This window comes from Sorghum bicolor, chromosome 10, assembly GCF_000003195.3.
Source record: "Sorghum bicolor cultivar BTx623 chromosome 10, Sorghum_bicolor_NCBIv3, whole genome shotgun sequence".
In the NCBI taxonomy this organism is placed as follows: domain Eukaryota; kingdom Viridiplantae; phylum Streptophyta; class Magnoliopsida; order Poales; family Poaceae; genus Sorghum; species Sorghum bicolor.
In genome coordinates this window covers 4,261,893-4,279,897 of record NC_012879.2, presented here as the reverse complement: position 1 = coordinate 4,279,897, position 18,005 = coordinate 4,261,893, and the positions used below count along the sequence as shown (strand labels likewise).

Below are 18,005 nucleotides of genomic sequence, written 5' to 3'. Positions count from 1 at the left end.
CTTCTTCAACTTGGCAACAACATCAGTCATCCTTTCATCAAGTAATTCACTTGTGCATAGCATATACCCAATTCAAATACTGATGTGAGAGTGCTATGCAAGATGATTGGAGAAACTTCCGAAGGGTTGCTGGTGTGGTGAAAACCATGAATTATTTCATCATCTTCTTGTACATTGCCGTCCAAAATATGGCTAACGCCTTGTTTAGTTCCTCAAGTTTTATTTGCAAAAAACCCCCAAAACCCAAAATCTTGGGCAGCCCACCAAAATTCTAAAACCAAAGTTTTTTGGTTTTGGTGTTTACTTCCCAAAAAAAATTGTAATTTTTTTTTTCAGATTCTCTGTTACATCGAATCTTGCAGCACATGTATAGAGCATTAAATATGGATAAAAAATAACTAATTGCACAATTTATATAAAATTTATAAGATGAATCTTTTGAGCCTAATTATTCTACTATTGGACAATATTTGTCAAATACAAACGAAAGTGCTACAATGTTTATTTTGCAAAAAAAATTAGAACTAAACAAGGCCTTAATGTCCCTGTTCAATTTTGCAAAAAGTTTAGGGCCAAAATATTTTGGATATGTTTACTTCCAAAATGCAAAATAGCAAAAAAAATTTGTATTTGGTCCAAAATATATTGGAACTAAACAAGACCTAATTCTTGATGGAAATGCCTGATAGACCCACCGCCAGCGAGGTGGTTGGTGGGTGGGAAGGTCGCCAGTGAGGTCTCTGGCGGTGGTCGCGAGGTGGGTGGGGGAGGAGATGGCTGGCAAAGAAGATGAACAGTGTATGGGGTGGGCGTGCGTGGCAGCCGCGCTGCGAGCGCACACGCGCTAGGAAGAGCTCTCTACTTAAGGTCTTAAGTAGATTGTAAATTAGATCGAGACATAAATTTATCATGCCTTGTTATGTATGAGTGTTTTTTAGATTCTATACATTGTTATACAATTGCGTGAAACTTGTTTTCCTCAACCCAAAAAATTGCATAACACTTGAACTATGAAAGATATCGTCGTTTGGTTGTTTTTACGTAAATTTCTAAAGTAAAACTGTAGCGTTGACATGGGCACTATACTAGTGGTCTAGTGGAAATATTAGTCCTACAATCTTTCCCCTCAAAAATTACTAAAGCACAACTCACCATGAAAACCGCTTGCATATGCAGGTGGATAATGGAAAGCCCACAGAGGAAGACGTAGAAGCTAAAATGGCACAAAATAATGGTCTGTTCTCTGAACAACCGGGAAGAGTACGTGCATGTGCATACTACGGTTCGCTCATGGTTGACCCATGCATCCCCATCTCTTTATATATAATATACTCCCTCCGTTCCATATTGTAAGTCATTCCAAAAATTTTGGAGAGTCAAAGTATTTTTAGGTTTGACCAAAATTATAGAAAAAAATATTAAGATTTGTAACGTAAAGTAAATATACTATGAAAATATAATTAAGAAAGAATCTAATGATATTTAGTTAGTATCATAATAATAATTATTTTATAATATAAATTTGGTAAAATTTAGAAAAGTTTGACTCTTCAAGATTCTTGGAATGACTTACAATTTGGGATGGAGGGATTAACGTCGTAAGGTAGCAGTGGAGAAGAAGCAGAAGCCGAGTACGGCGCGAAGACGTCACCGATCGAGGAGTCACAGGCCGGCCGGAGAAAGCGGGAGCCGATCGAGTGCGCCGGCGCCCGTTGATGTGTTTGATGTACGAGTCTGAGATCTCACCTCCCGGGCCCGCCTCTCCTTGCAGCGCATTACGCAGTCCACGCGCCATTAGCATCTCATCACGTGCGCGTACGTCATTACTCACATCTTAATTTTGCTAGAGAACCGAGCAAGCTACTAGCAGAGCCGGCATGAAAAAAAAAACCCCGAAACTGTGTAGCGATGTTAGAACAAACCACGACACACAGTGCTATGGCGCGCGTGTAGCTAGTTAGGAGATCGTGGTGTGCATGCATGGCTCTATTTCTGTGCATGTGTGCGTGGAGCGGCCGGTAGTGAGGAATTAGCCGCAACGTCCAGGGGGATGAGTGAACAGCTCACTGGTGTCGATCGCTGAGCTACCGATCATGGCGTGAGGACCGGCCGGGCGGGCGTGAGTGTGGAGGCGAGCTCCGATCCGCTGCCGATATCATGGCGTGAGGACCAGGTGGGTGTGGGTGGAGGCGAGCTCTCCTCCGTGGTGTGTCCCCCATAGCTAGCTGGTTGTTAAATACGCCATGTGTACTCCTCGTTTCAGAGCGTGGCCAAGTCCAGTGAACAAGAAATACAGACGAGTTTGTCGCCGTGGTGTTCGTCACCGAAAAAACTCTTCCACCTCGCGTTGTTCATGCGTGTGTTCCTAGTCCTAGGCAAAACCAACAAGCGATCACACACGTACTCTGTGCGAAATTAAGACGTAGTGCGCCTCGGCGGCATCGCGCTCCAGCAACTCATCGACCCCTCAATCCTCTAGTTTTTTTCCTTTGTGGATTTGTTGTATCCCAACCTACCACTAGATAATTTAAAATCTTATTAGAGACATTCTCTGGTCTAAAAAATCTTATCAAGTATTTTATTGATGAATTTTTTAACTAAGAAATGAAAAAATCACCATCAAAACAACTTCAAACCAGGACAGAGAGAGGAAATTTGAATGGTTTTGATAGTTTAGGGTGTAAGGGGGTGTTTGATGGGGGTTGTTAAAGTTTAACATGTACTGTAACATTTTTGTTTTATTTGATAATTAGTATCCAATGGTCTAATTAATTAGGCTCAAAAGATTTGTCTTGTAATACTCTCTAACTGTGTTTTTAGTTTCGTAAATAGTCTATATTTAGTACTCTATGCATGTGTCTAAACATTCGATGTGACGGACGGTAAACTTTACCATGTGCAACCAAACAAAGGCCTAAGTAGTCTGATTTTGAAGTTTGAGAAGAAAAATCAGACTACAACAATAATTATATTCTCCTAAATCTGAGATTATTCTCCTGAGCCATCGCAGCTCGTATGAAGCCAGCTGTATAGTTCTGCTATTTACACGTTCATGGCCATCCGGATGGTCAGTGTGTTGCCCACAAAAAGATGAATTAGCATAAGTATCAGCATAAGCCAAATTTTCGTGAGCATATCTGTAAGCAGAAAGTAGACGGACAAAACTTGGGAGCAAAGCTCGCATGCAATATGGCAACAGTATATGCTCTAATGGGACCAAAGCTGGCTGTAATATATGATGCTGCTAGCTAGTGGTACACGCTGACACGACACATATAAAATCTCATCGCTAGCTACTGAAGTACTGATTGCTCTAAGGGAAGGGACCACCAAAATTAGATGCCAGCGTCCCCGTCCTACAATTTATTGATCAAAATTCAAAAGCATGGGGCTCAATCATCTAGCAGCATCGATGGATTAATTCGAATTGACCATATGCACATATACGCCATGCATATGCATCGAGCATCATCCGTCCCCCAAAAAATATTAACCATACTTTCACAGCACATCATCCGACAGTAACCATTATTTTCCACCCCCAAAAAAATATTATACTTTCACAGACGCAAATAACCAAAAGGACCCATGTCACGCGGGAGAGGACATGCATCATTGTCTAGAATATGTGAGGTGATGTAGAAACAAATTTATAAATAAAGTGATCCCTCTAGTAACTGCTCCCTCGGTCTCAAAAGAATTACACATACTAACGTATTCAACCTAGAGAAGACTAATGCTAGGATGGTCAACTGTGACTATTTTAGGTCGACCTCCTTCTCCGTTTGATAGAGGTGTGTTATTTGTGTTTTCAAAATCTCATTTCTTGATATAATGATATACAAATATTTTACGATTACTATTCATATTTATAGAAAAAAGACTGTTTAATTATGTCACGATGTCAAAAGGATCGGAAAGCCTAGAGAGTATAGTAAAAGAAAATTGTGAAAATTTATTGTTTTTTTTAGCATAATTATTGTTCCTAGTCAACCTTGCGCAAAGCCTCTAAACTCCCGTGCTGTTCATGATAGTCACGTTATCAAATGCTCCTGATATTTTGGGAAGAAAAATCGTGATATTGAATCCACATGTTTTGTTTGCTAGGAGTACATATTATGGGAATCCAATAGACGAAGTTGAAGGACTGAAAGTGGGGAATGTTCCACCCACTGGGGCAGTTTCTTTCGTTGAATTATTATTTTTTAATAGTCGTTCTTATATATCAAGAAGTTAAATGTACTTAATTTTAACCAAATGTATACACCGACTCGTTCAAATCTTGAATTATATTCTATTAGGATCGAATGAGTATTGCTTTAGCGTAAGGTGCTTTCTCCAAAGTAGTTTGATTTAACATTGTAGCTAGAATTGTATTCTTTTCAAGATGGAGAGAGCAGCTGAAATTGGGCAAAAGGAAGCTTATTACTCAATGTTCCACGAGATGACTACCAACAGACCAAGAAGTGACTTAACACTTATAGACAAATTTTACCGAAAATCACTTTCAAGGGACGTCACTAAGAACAACTCCCTACTCCCTACTCCTCCCTACTACTACAGTTCTACTTAATAAGCTCGGGTCTTTCTCTCTCTCTCTCTCTCTCTCTCTCTCTCACACACACACACACACAGCTTGACTCAGAAAAAAACAACAACATTTTCTACTAACGACTAATCAAGCTATTAGACTCGCATAGCTTATTGGTAACCATGGTGCATCTATAATGGATTCTATATATATCTAGCTATCCCATCTCCCCTTATATTCCTTGTCCCAGACTCTCAAGTCACTCGGAGTCGGAGGCGCCAGCCACACATACCTCATATTCATATCCATATACACTTATATACTACGTACGGAGTATGTCCATCACCAAAGTCGCCGTGGCCGTGGCCGCCAACGGTGGTTACGATCGCCCGCAAGAGCTACAGGCATTCGATGACACAAAGGCCGGCGTCAAGGGCCTCGTCGACTCCGGCACCAAATCCATCCCGGCCATCTTCCACCACTGCACCCACCGGATTCCCTACCGGCGACGGCGATCACATCCTCCTCCCCCACCGCTGACGAAGCGGCAACGATCCCGGTGATCGACCTCGCGGCTCCCCAGCGGGAGGAGGTGGTCGCCCAGGTGAGGGCGGCTGCCGAGACCGCCGGGTTCTTCCAGGTGGTCAACCATGGCGTGCCGGGCGACGCCATGGCCGCCATGGTCGCGGCCGTGGCCCGCCGCAAGATGCGGTTCTACTCCAACCTCGACCTCTCCATGGAGCCGGAGCTGGCGTGACACCATCTTCCTCGACATGGAGCCGGAGCCGCCGCAGCCGGAGGAGCTGCCGGAGGCCCTCAGGGGCGTGATGTTCGAGTACGTTGGTGCGGTGAGGAAGCTTTCGGCGTGGCTGTTCGAGCTGCTGTCGGAGTCGCTCGGGCTGGCCGGCGACCGCCTCGCCGAGATGGGCTGCGGGGAGAGCCTCAAGGTGGCGTGCAACTACTACCCGCCGTGCCCGGAGCCGCACCTCACCCTCGGCAACACCAAGCACACGGACCCGACTTTCCTCACCGTCCTCCTGCAGGACGCCGTGGGCGGCCTGCAGGTGCTTCTTGACCACGGCGCCGCCGGCGGCGGCGGCAAGGCCTGGGTGAACGTGCCTCCGGTGCCCGGCGCTCTGATCATCAACATCGGCGACCTTCTCCAGGCATCCACTTCACTTTATATGTATACACGCGCGTGTAGTTATCCTGGTGCAGCTTGTCAGCAATGGGCGATTCAAGAGCGTGGAGCACCGAGTTCTGGCGAACCAGAGCGTTGACACGGCAAGGGTATCCGTGGCGTCTTTCGTTGACGTGGGAAGATCCAAGAGGCAGTATGGTCCCATAGAAGAACTCACGTCGCCGGACGGTGGCAACCCGCCGATCTACAGGAGCGTGACGGTTGAAGAGTTCATCGCGCACTTTTACAGGAAAGGCAGCGAGCAGAGTCGCCCTAGACTCGACTACTTCAAGCTGGTGGAGTAGCATATACTCCTTTTTATGTAGTACGTACTATGGTGACCCGTATCCGTATAGGGAGAACAATATAATACGAGTCACCTTGCTCATTTCTACGATTGTTGTATGTATGTATGTACTCATCGACATCGAGTACGTGCTATATATCGTTTATGTCTGGTTTTGAAATGAAAAAAAAACATTAGAATAAGTGAAGTAATATAATTAAAGGTGCACCTGCCTGTTATGAACTTATATGATGTATTGATAGATGAGCTGTTGTGATTTTTTTTTTGCTAAACATTCATTTGTAAAAACAGCTTTATGGGTGAAATTATTTTTTCTCTTCTTCTCACAAAGACATGAGTTGGAATGAAATTGAAAAAAAAAATAGTTTACCACAACTTCATATCACATATATAGTCATTCTATTCATTTTTCCATCTTGTAAAGCTATTTTACTAAACACTTGTTCCAAAACAGCGCAACTTTAATAAAAAGCTACTCAATAAACTATTTTGTAAAAAAAAACAGCTTATATAATGAAGCTGAGCTGTGTCAAATAGGAACCTTAATTCTTACATTATCTAAAAGAGCGTTCTTATAGTCTTATTAGTCAGCCCCTATGTAAAGCACCAAGGAGTGATTGGTTTTTTTTTTTTGAAGATAAGGAGTGATTGGTTTTGGGACTAGGTGAGCCTATCTCGCATCTATCAACCAGGCTGACCTTGTCGAGGCCCTGTGCATGCAAGACATAAGTGTTTAGTTGATTAAATCAGGCTATACAGGATGAGCTATCAACACTTGTTTGTTTGGCTCGATTGTCTAAGGGCTTATTTGGTATGGCTCCTTTCTGACTCCAGCTCTGGCTCCTTTAAAGTAGCCCTATCAAATATTTTGTAAGAGGATCTGTTTTTCAATAAAAAAACACAGGAGCCGAAGCTATTTTAAAGAGCCACAAATTATGGCTCCTCCAGAGAAACTCTGTCAAACATTCCTTAAAACCAGTGATCTAGCGCATATGTATGGTTGCTCAATATACATTTTAGTTAGATTTGGAAAGGTTACCGTCTCTATTTTATGGTATTTTTAGGGGCTTGTATAATAGAACAAGATAGAGTGCATCCATTTTTAAGGACTCTTATAACAGAACTAAAGTACCTTTGAGATGAGTATTGGGCTAGACGAGTATCACGGACCCATTCTGGGCCGGGCCGAAATGCTCACGCGGGGCGGCCATGTCCGGCGATCTCCCCCTGTCGCGGGTGATGTCGGTCGCTCGCGATTACCGCTGCTGATAGGTTCGCCGCGGTCATCGTCCTGCGGATCTGCTAGCTTTACCTTCGCCTGGATGGCTGGATCTCCTGTCGGTCGCCCCGTGGCGGTAGGACGGGGTCACACCTGACCTCCAGGCGCCCAACTGCGGGTTGCATCGTCTTGATTTTTGGCAATATCAGTAAGGTTTTCTACTTTCCCCCAGCTCAACTAGCATTTTTACCGATACTAGCGTACTGTATTTTTCTGTTGGTAGTGATTACTCGGTATACTATTAATTGCAGTATTTTTCGCAATCGAATTGTTACTTGCTTTACTTGTGGAATCAAATTGTTACAATTTGTTGGCGTTTACTTCAGTTGGTGGTGCCTCAGCACAAGTCGGGCTAGTTGGAGGTTATACTACTGGTCGGAGATAGCCTTGTGACTAAGTTATATTTTTTGCTCATCCAATTAAGTTAGGTTATTCTGTTCTACAACAGATGCCATAGCATTCGGCACAGATCATTTGTGATTGATGATTTTAGCTAGTGCGATTTGTTGGGGAAAGTTTAAAAAAGGTGCTGTAAGACTGTAAACATAGTTTCAATATATGCTAACAAAATATCTTTCAAGGGTTTGTACTTTGATAACATTATAGGAATCTTTAAACAATAATACCAGTAATTTTGTTCTCCACCTCATGCTGAACTGCTCTCATGCATAAAATCGTCCTTGATTTTCTTCAACTTGGCAACGACATCAGTCATAGTTATCCTTTCGTCAGGCGTTTCACTTGTGCATACCAAACCCAACTCAAATATTGATCTGAGAGTGCTTTCCGACGAGATTCTTGGAGAAACATCCGAAGGGTTGCTTGTCTGGTGAAAACCATGTATTGTTTCATCTTGTTGTAAATTACCATCAATAATACTGCTAACCATTGATGGAAATGCTTGACGAACCCACTGCCTAAGGCTCAGTTCCCCGACAAACATGGTATCAGTGGGCTTCTTCCCGGTGAATACCTCAAGCAGCATAATTCCAAAACTAAACACATCGCTTTTCCTGGATGCTTTTCCCATGGAGCCATACTCTGTCAAGGATTATTTTGAACAATAAGTATCAGTACAAACTTTTTTTAAAAAAAGGTATGGTACTACATAATAAATTCAGTCATGAATGGTTACTACCTGGTGCCATATAACCAATTGTTCCAGGCATGCTTGCAGAAATCACTGAGTTATTATCACCTAACAAGAGTTTTGCTATGCCAAAATCTGCCACGTGTACCGTCATATCGTCATCAAATAACACATTGCTAGGCTTCAAGTCACAGTGCAAGATTACCTCATGATATTGATGATGCAGATATTCTACTGCCATCGACACCTCTATCATGATGTCCAATCTCTTGAGGAATCTTAAGGGTGGCTTGTCTTCATTGTGCAGATGTGCATCCAAGCTACCATTAGGCATGTACTCAAGTAACAATGCTTTAAAATCTAGGTTAGAACAAGTGTTGATTATCCTTATCAAGTTGCGATGCCGAACCATGCGCAGCACTCGGCACTCAGCATCAAAGCTCTTTGTAGCTGCTTCCAACTGTACGTTTAGAACTTTGATGGCAACCACCAAGCCATTGTTTAGCTGTCCCTTGAAAACTTTGCCAAAACATCCTACTCCCAACAAATTTTCCTCACTGAAATTGTTAGTGGCATGAACAATCTCATGATAAGATATTAATCTGTGTCTGACTGCATCAGTAATATTATTGGATCCTGTCAACGCTCCTGGGTTTTTATTTTTTCTTCTGATTGTTACATATAAGCAAATAACTATTGCTCCAAATGCTGCAAGAGCAGCAGGGAGTACAAATTTTAGTATCTTTCCATTTCTCGAGTGAGATCTGACCATACATGGCGAAAACCCTAGACGTGGAGAACCACAAAGTGCATCATTCCCTAGCAAGGACTGTAAACTGATGTTTGAGAAAATACCTCCTTCTGGTATACGTCCTTGTAGCTTATTAAAGGAGAGGTTCAAATTGGTGAGGTATGTAAGATTGGCCAGGTACATTGGGATGTTTCCAGAGAGGTTATTGTAGGAAAGATCCAGTATTTCCAAGCTCGCTAACTTGCCAAAAGAATTTGGGATCGAATCCTGAAACGAGTTATGTGATAAATTGAGGTAGGTCAGCATCTGCAGTTGTCCGAATGATTCTGGAAGATCACCAAATAGCTGGTTGCTAGAGAGGTCTATTATGTTAATAATTGCATTCATGCTTCCTATATCAGGTGTGAGTGTACCAATCAAGAGGTTGTTTGACAAATTGAGTCCAATAAGGTTGTCAAGATGAAATAACGTCGGTGGTATGGATGAAGAAAACTTGTTATATGGGAGAGAAATATATTCTAACATACTAAGATTACCAAGGCCATCAGGTATGGAGCCAGAGAAGTTGTTGTTGTCAAGACTCAATTGTTGAAGGCTTCTAAGCATACCAATTTGGGTTGGGATGGGACCAGACATGATATTATTAGCGAGAGCAAGTGCCTGGAGATTCTCCAGTTTCATAACGGATTCTGGGATCGACTTGTTCAATTTGTTGCCTGAGAGATATATGATTTGCAGGCTAGTTAAATTTGATACACTTGCAGGAAGTCCGCCAATTAAATTGTTCTCACCTGCTAGGAAAGTCACTAGTAGCTTGGAGAGGTTTCCAATATAATCTGGGAGAACCCCAGAGTAAGAATTGGACTCCATGCTGAGGTAACTGAGCTGTCTGCAATTAGAAAGAGCACCCAAAAATTCAAGGCCACCCTCAAAGTGGTTCGATCCAAAACTAAGGCGTTGTAAAGAGCCAAGATTCCCAAATGCGGGTGGGATCGATCCAGTCAACATATTTGTATCCAACATTAGGAAAGACAGGTCAGACAGGTTACCAATGGAAGCAGGAACTAGACCTGTCAATTCATTATCCGAAAGTGCCAGATACATGAGTTGTTTCATCTTCCCAAATTCTGGTAGGATCTGCCCTTCCAACTTGTTGTTTGAGAGATCAAGTTCCTGAAGCCCAGTGGTATTGACTAACTGAATCGGGATCGACCCAAAAAGGTTATTTCCGCCTAAGGAAAGGGACCTGAGGTTTGATAATTTGTCCAACCATGTTGGCACAACATCTGTAAAAGCATTTTCTGACAAAGAGATTATTTGCAGGAACTGACACGCGCTGAGCCCCACAGGAATCCTACCCACAAAGTTGTTCCAAGAGAGGGATAAAAACTGCAGCATTGGAAGACTGAAGCTTCCATTGCCAGGGATAGTCCCTGTCAGATTGTTGTTACTCACGAGGCTCAGAACTTGCAGGGCGGAATTATTGAAGGTGTCAGGAGGCACCACGCCGGTGAGGTGATTATCTTGCAAGACAAGGATTTGAAGCATGGGCAAGGATCCAATACCAACAGGTATAGGTCCCCATAGGCTGTTGTTGCCAAGGTTCAGATAGCTCAGGTAAGGTGTGTTGTTGAATACTTCTGGTATTTTGCCACTCAGGTGATTCTTCTGGAGGTCTAAGCGCCTAAGATTTTGCAGGTCTTTCAGCTCATGTGGGATCAGCCCTGACAGACTGTTCTCCAGAAGAACAAGGCTCTCGAGCCTCGTGAGGTTCCCGACAGTGGCAGGGATGTAACCTGACAGACTGTTCCAGGGAAGGGCAAGAACCCTGAGACGGTGCAGCCGTCCAAGCTCAGCTGGAATGGAGCCCGTGAGGTTGCTGTTGGTGAGGTTCAGGACGTAGAGGAAAGAGAGGTTACCGATGTAGGGAGAAATGCTGCCATGCAGGGGAATGTTTGGCAGCACCAGGGCGGTGACGCGCTCTCGGCGCTGGCTGCAGGAGACGCCCAGCCAGTTGCAGAAGGACGTGCCGGGGGTCCAGTTGCCACGCAGAACACCTAGAGGGTCCGAGAGCTGTGCCCTGAACGCGAGCAGGGCGTCGAGGTCAGTATCTGTGCCGTTGCTCTCGGAGGAAACGGCGATTGCCGGCAACACGGTGGCTAGTAATACGAGGTGAAGGAGATGATGGAGGGCCTTGTAGCTGGCGTGTTGCATTGTGCGTTGGGGACTCATGGAAGCTGGGCTTTTGATCAAGCAAATGGTTCTGAATCACCACAGGTAACTGTCCCTGTATATATAACGCAGTGCTGCTGTCTACTCTTAGCCTAAAGCTAATTGAACAATAATGCTCTTTGGAGTAAAGTCCATCACCGGTCTCTAAACTTGTTTGGGTGTGTCATCCCGGTCCTTAAACTCACAAAACGATTGTTTAGGTACCTAAACTTGTTCGGTTGTGTCAACCTAGTCCCTAAACTTAGAAATCTCCCATATAGGTCCTCAAACTTATTCAGTTGCGTCATCTCAGTCCCTAAACTTGTTTTTAAGTCTCATCCAGATCAAAGCAGGGCGAATCTAAAAACTCTGTATAGGAAAATAATTCATAACTTTTTCATATGAACTCAAATGAAGATAAACTTTATATCAAATTTGTAGTAAGCAATGCGATCTACAACTTTGTAGTTGAAAAGATTTTAAATTGAAATCTTTTGGGGTCCCAAAATATTTTTTGAAAGTTTTTAGATCTAGAAATTTAAAATTTAAAACTAAATTTTGTGATATTAAACGACTTTAAATAAAAAACATTTCAACTATAAAGTTGTAGAACGCATTAAGGGCTACAACTTTGATATAAAGTTTGTCTTCATTCGAGTACATATGAAAAAGTTATGAATTATTTTTAATATAGAGTTTTTAGATCACTTTGTTTTGACCCAGATGAGACTTAAAATCAAGTTTAGGGAACTGGATGACACAACTGAACAAATTTAAGGACTTAAACGGGTGATTTCTAAGTTTAGGGACCGAGATGACACAACTAAATAAGTTTAGGGACTGAGATGATACAGACGAACAAGTTCGAGGACCTAAATGGTCGATTTGCGAGTTTAGGGACCGGGATGACACATTAATACAAGTTTAGGGACCGGTGGTGGACTTTACTCTGCTCTTTGTATAGAAACTATAGTAAGGGCACTTTTCCTGTCAGAACAATAAGGCCTTGTTTAGTTGCGAAAAGTGAAAAGTTTTTGGTACTGTAGCACTTTCGTTTGTTTGTGAAAAATATTATCCAATTATGGACTAACTAGGATCAAAAGATTCATCTCGTGATTTACAGCTAAACTGTGTAATTAGTTTTTGTTTTCGTCTATATTTAATGTTTCATGCATATGCCATAAGATTCGATGTGACTGAGAATCTTGAAAAATTTTTGGTTTTTTGGGTGAACTAAACAAGGCCTAAGGCTGTTTCCTAGTTATTGCAAAGCATCAAACCTCCCGTGTTCTGCCTCTGTGATATTGGCGAATTACACAAATGCCCCTGATTTGGATGTTTAGTGGATTCTGGAGCAGTGGGTGTGGGGTCCGTCAAAATCAAACGTTGCACAGTAGTCGTCCGTCTTTGACCGGTATTGAGCAAGCAACACGTTTCCAGGCCGGAAATTCAAAGGTGAGATGACAAGAGGTAATCAGCAATTTCCAGGCAGCTTCTTCTCACATCACAGCCATCCCGTTTACTTGACTGATACTATCATACTAGAGGATCGGCTCCTCTCTCTCTTTTTTTTTACAACTGGCTCCATTAATATTAGGAAAGTGCTATATAAGAGGCGTCTGAAACTATCTATTTTTGTTCAGTTCCTTTTTACCGTGGCTCTCGCCTTCGCCTCCCCCTCCCCCCCGCCCCCCCACCCAAAAAAAAAACATCCTCAACGTATTTTTCTCTTACAATATTACAACAAATAAGCATCAGGGCACTCTCTATCATAGTCTAAAGTTATTTATTACCTCGAACAATGTGGACTTAGAGTCTAAATAAGACTTAGAGTTTTATTTTTTCTACCTCTTTCTTCAATAAATATGCTGCCACATCAGCAAAATACCATAAATAATGTATAATTAATTGTCTTGGACTCTGTGATAGAGTCTTGCATTGTGAGTGCTCTTAGACTCCAAGTCAACATTGTTCGAGGTAATAAATAACTTTAGACTCTATGATAGAGTCTGCATTGTGAGTGCCCTCAGCATCATTATTAGATATTTTTACTGTTTCCATTTAGGCCTCGTTCATTTCACATGGCTAGAGTGCTAGCTAAATTTATATAAGTTTCATCGCCTAGAATAATTCATGGGCTGCTTTTTACCGTAACCGAACGGGTCCTTAAAGGAAAAAAAGGGTAATTTTTCAAAAACAATTTTTGATAATCGAGAATTACCATTTTCATTTTCAGCCTCTACTTAGACTTATCTGCTGAATCTGCCAGCCATTTAGCAGTATTTCTCACAATAAATCAACTAACAGTACTTTCTGTCATGGCTAATCAGCCAAACAAACAAGCAAGGGTGCAAATGGTATCCGAGTATGAATTAGTTTAGAGGAATTTAGATATTTCTTGAATATTCAATATTCAATACGTATCACATATTTATGATCTCAGGATCAGAAATATAGAAACAAATGTAATATCAATTATATTCATTCACATCCGATCCGTTTTCAACCCCTACTGGCAACCCACCTACAACTGCAATCGATTCTGAAATCGAGATCGCAGTATAGGAAATGTTTAAAAGTTTTCACCCCCTACTGGCAACCCACCTGCAACTGCAATCCATCCTGAAATCGTGATTTGCAGTATAGGAAATGTTTTTTAAAAAAACTTCAGCTACTTTATTTTGCAAAATCTCTAGCAGATATATCAAAGATACGCAGAGAAGGAGAAAATTTCTATAATGCCATACAGCTTCAGCTCATCTATTATACTACTGGACAGGGAGGTTCATGCCAACAGATCCATCACAGAGAAGCAGTGCATCTCCAAAACTCCAAAAATTCGAATTTGCTTACAAGTTTGGTTCACGGAAGCCAAAAAAAAAGGAACTTCAGAGACAAGTATGTTTACGGCCGAAGTAGCTTATGAAACTGCCGAGGGGTAACCAACTCAGTGAATTCCTAGCTACAATCAAGTGCAACACATTTTTCACAGACGAAGTGTTGGAACAAATTCTCACAGCACCCAAACCAACTGGGCAATTTGTCCTTTGAACGAATCATGTGTAAACAGCACAGGGATGATCTAATCTTCGTAATCTAAGCCATCATCGTCGTCTAGCTCGGAACTATCAACCCCACCCATCAGTGATAGGAACACAAGAACTGCAACAAGTTGTGTGGCTAGGAAATACTTTGCTCTTCGCCTGAATTTCTTTTCCTCCTCTGTCCGTTCCTTCTTGGCTCTGGGTTTTGGCTTATAGCCTAAAGATCATGTCAATATAAGAACATAAAGCAACAATCAGATGTCTGAAAACTATCACGAGAATACACAAAACATGACCACCGAGGCACCGGCAAAAAAAAGAAAAATAAAAGAAAAAAAGACAACAGGTAAAAGAGATGGTGAAGTTCAAGAACTTATTAGTCCATCCCATCTTCATCAACTTTATTTTCTTATTAATGCATTTTACTTCTTTCAAGAAAATACAAAAAATAGAAGTACAGTAGCCCCTTGGACTAGCCAACTCATACCAAACAATAAACAAATAGTATAAAATCATTTTGCAAGAGAACCCTGTATCATTATTCTGCTCCATAGTAGCACCATATGCTAATTAAAGCATCTTCCATCCCATCTTCATCAACTTTATTTTCTTATCTATGCATATATTGATTTTCCACTCATCCTAATTAAAGCATTGTTTGACACAGTTTCTTTCATGACTGCATTGTGATGCAATAAATCAAGGAAGCAACATACAGCTTGAGCAATCAGTGATCCAGGATTACATAAAGGATCCATCCACTAAAATATTCTTTAGCACAGTTACCACTTCACTTTGTAATGAAATGCAGTTTTATTTCCTAGACTCCTAGTTACTACAAGAAAGGGTAAGACTCCTAGTTACTACAAGAAAGGGTAAGTCTTTCATGTTTATGTCCTAAGACTCCTAGTTACTACAAGGATAAGTCGTTCATGCACAAATGTTAATTAAAGAGTTAACTTCAAAAAAAAAACTCGACCTGGGCGGTTAAGAGTTAAGATTGCCGCCGCAGCTTTCAAATTAAGAAGAAAACACCTTCTCAATCGGAAAGAAAACCCCCGAACCCCCACCCCCATCCATACACGGTGGCCTTTCCGTCGCCCAAGTGAGAATTGGGCCGGGGCTCCCCCAGTGCTTTGGTATGAGAACAGGCGAGAGGATTTTTTAAACCCAGACTGAAATTCGCTCCTACTAGGATTCAAACTCAGGACCTGGGAGGTGCCGCCGGAGTGCCTAGACCAACTGATCTAGCATCCTTTGGCAGAGTTAACTTAACAAACCTAGAGTCATATGCACCTAACTATCAAGGAACTACAGCTTTTGGGACCAGTTTCACATAAGTTCTAGTTCCTTGATATTTAGCTGCAAGTAGTTACAGTTTTGCGAAACAGTCAGTCACCAATGAGTAGACTGCAGAATTGCAGATTGATTGAGTAAATAGTCCATTAAGTGAATATGATGGGCTGGCAACAGCACAGATACAAGAAATAACTCAGACAAGCTGATCATAGACTCTTCATCTAACATGGTTAAATTTGGGTGCGCATCCTTATATTAAATTCGACAGATTGATAGGCACTGGACAGGAAAATCATACTTATAAGGTGGAAGGTCTGCCAGGTAGAGTAAAATGGCATCATTCAGATTTTCATGTTCCTGATCACAATTTATCCAGCTAAGTATAGATGCTACAACAGCAATCTCTGAATTCTGAGCAGCAGGGTAAGCGGACTGTTTGCTTACCTTGGTCAGCAGATGGTCTTCTCCTGGGGGTGGATGATGATGGACTAGGTGATGATCCTAATCCTGATGATGACGATGATGAGGTTTCCAGCAATTGGACCTTGTGATGCTCAGCAAAGTTCACCAAGTTGTCATGCTTCTGCAAAGTGCCCCTCAGCACAGATGTATCCTAAGGCAGAAGTAAGATCAGAACATGCCCTGAAACTAACTATATAAAACATAATCTGAGGATGCTTTGGATCATTTGCTTGATAGGTTTAGGCTTAGTGCTAGGAAATTCTTAATAGCATAGAAAAAACACCCAATCCCAATACTACTAACATCAGATGCATTCAAGATGTGAACCTGCACTTTCAGGAGAATGCAAGTTCAACCAGCCATCTGTACTTCAATTAATTTTCTATGCAACTAGATAGTTACTACTAACATCAGAAGCATTCAAGATGGGAACCAGCGCTTTCAAGAGAACGTGCAAGTGCAATCAGGCATCTGTGCTTCGATCAATTTTCCTATGCAACTAGATGAGTCAGTGTCTGACATTAGGGTACACAACAAAGTATAGAGGGAAACTTACAGGCAACACACTGAGGACAAAAAGAGCATGTCCAAGGAAAAGAGCATCAACATCTGTAGGGCTTCATAAATAGAAATTAAGAAATATCAGTGTTCCACATTTGACATGTCAGAACAAAAATCTAAGTGTCAGCAAGCATAAAAACTTAACACAAAGTACAGAGAAATATGCTGGATACAAGGTGGTTGAAGTGTACCTATTATCAAATAGAAAGACTTCATCCCCTAATCTGATAGACAATGAGTCATATGCAGCACTTGCCTTCCGGTATATCTGTTTAAATTGAAAATTGCATTAGAAGCTACTAGTGTGTCACCCAAAAAACCAGAAAAAAAGGCAAATAATAGGTAGGGAGTAGCAAACCTCCTCTTCTTTTTCTGCAGCATTAAGCTTTGTTATACCCAGCTGTTGCTTCACATGTCTAGTTTTCTTCCAGTGGAGTATCTTTCCAATGGGCCATGCAAGATCAGAGAAGTAGATATCATTCGCAATGCTTCCATCACTAGCCACCCAGAGTTCATACAGCAAAGCATCAGCAAGCCAGGTCGAAACCATGGCCTTCGTCTCTTGCACAGTGGTGGATGAAACACTTGGGAAATTTGAGTTCAAGTCAACAATTTTCTCATCCTTGAGATACTCAATCACGCCTCCTTTCTCATTGTTGAAAGCCACGCAATCCCCAAATTCAACATATGGTATGTGATCTGTGCAACACAAAAATAGTGTGAGAGCAAAGCAACCTCCTCGCTCGTAGCTCAACCCACGTAGAGGTCCCAGCATATCAATGCAGGAACCTTGCCACAAATATCTAGCAATTTTGTTCTTACAAGATTATTATGAGGGGGCAAAAGAACATTATGTACCCGGACGAGCGGAGACGCCAGCAGCAAAGAGCATAGCGGAGCTAAGTAGATACAGGGTAATAGGATAGGACTACGCATGCGTGCGGGGAGCTCACCGGCGTCGGGGAAGTTGGTGTCCACGTGGATGTCGAAGGGAACCTGCGCCATGCGCAGGTACAGGAACACGGGGAGGCAGGTTGGACAGGCCGTAGGGAGCCCGAAGCAGGGCTTGCGCGCCACCAGCACCTTCCGCGCCGCCGCCTCCCACTCCGCGGCCGCGGCCGCCGCCGCCGCCGATGCCATCGCCGAGAGGGTGGGCTGGGGGGTTTGCCTTGCGAAAGTTTTTTTTTTTCGAGAGCGTAAAGGGTTTCTCGTGCTCTCTAAAAACTCAGGTGGGCTGAAAAACTCGCCGGGCCCAGCTAACATCGCACGCTTCCTGGGGCGTGATCGGAA

General features: G+C 42.4%; 2 protein-coding genes and 1 pseudogene across 3 annotated transcripts; 1 reads left to right on the top strand and 2 right to left on the bottom strand.

Annotated features, from left to right (window-relative positions):
- LOC8076158 lies at positions 4,656-6,277 on the top strand (annotated as a pseudogene).
- Positions 7,944-11,374, bottom strand: LOC8076157 (probable LRR receptor-like serine/threonine-protein kinase At3g47570). Its single transcript, XM_021449737.1, has 2 exons — positions 8,436-11,374; positions 7,944-8,338 (listed from the first exon to the last, which is right to left on the bottom strand). The coding sequence occupies exons 1-2, from the start codon at positions 11,368-11,370 to the stop codon at positions 7,944-7,946; spliced, it is 3,330 nt and encodes a 1,109-aa protein (XP_021305412.1). The 5' UTR covers positions 11,371-11,374.
- LOC8070902 (mitochondrial outer membrane import complex protein METAXIN) lies at positions 14,134-17,916 on the bottom strand. Of its 2 annotated transcripts, none has more exons than XM_002436515.2 (6): positions 17,669-17,911; positions 17,074-17,414; positions 16,907-16,983; positions 16,711-16,771; positions 16,137-16,305; positions 14,134-14,610 (listed from the first exon to the last, which is right to left on the bottom strand). In XM_002436515.2, exons 1-6 carry the CDS (start codon positions 17,853-17,855, stop codon positions 14,432-14,434), a joined length of 1,014 nt encoding a protein of 337 aa, XP_002436560.1. In that variant the 5' UTR covers positions 17,856-17,911; the 3' UTR covers positions 14,134-14,431. The 2 variants fall into 2 exon arrangements, with proteins under 2 accessions (XP_002436560.1, XP_021305080.1); XM_021449405.1 differs by lacking the exon at positions 14,134-14,610 and adding an exon at positions 14,688-16,049 and having other exon boundaries at positions 17,669-17,916.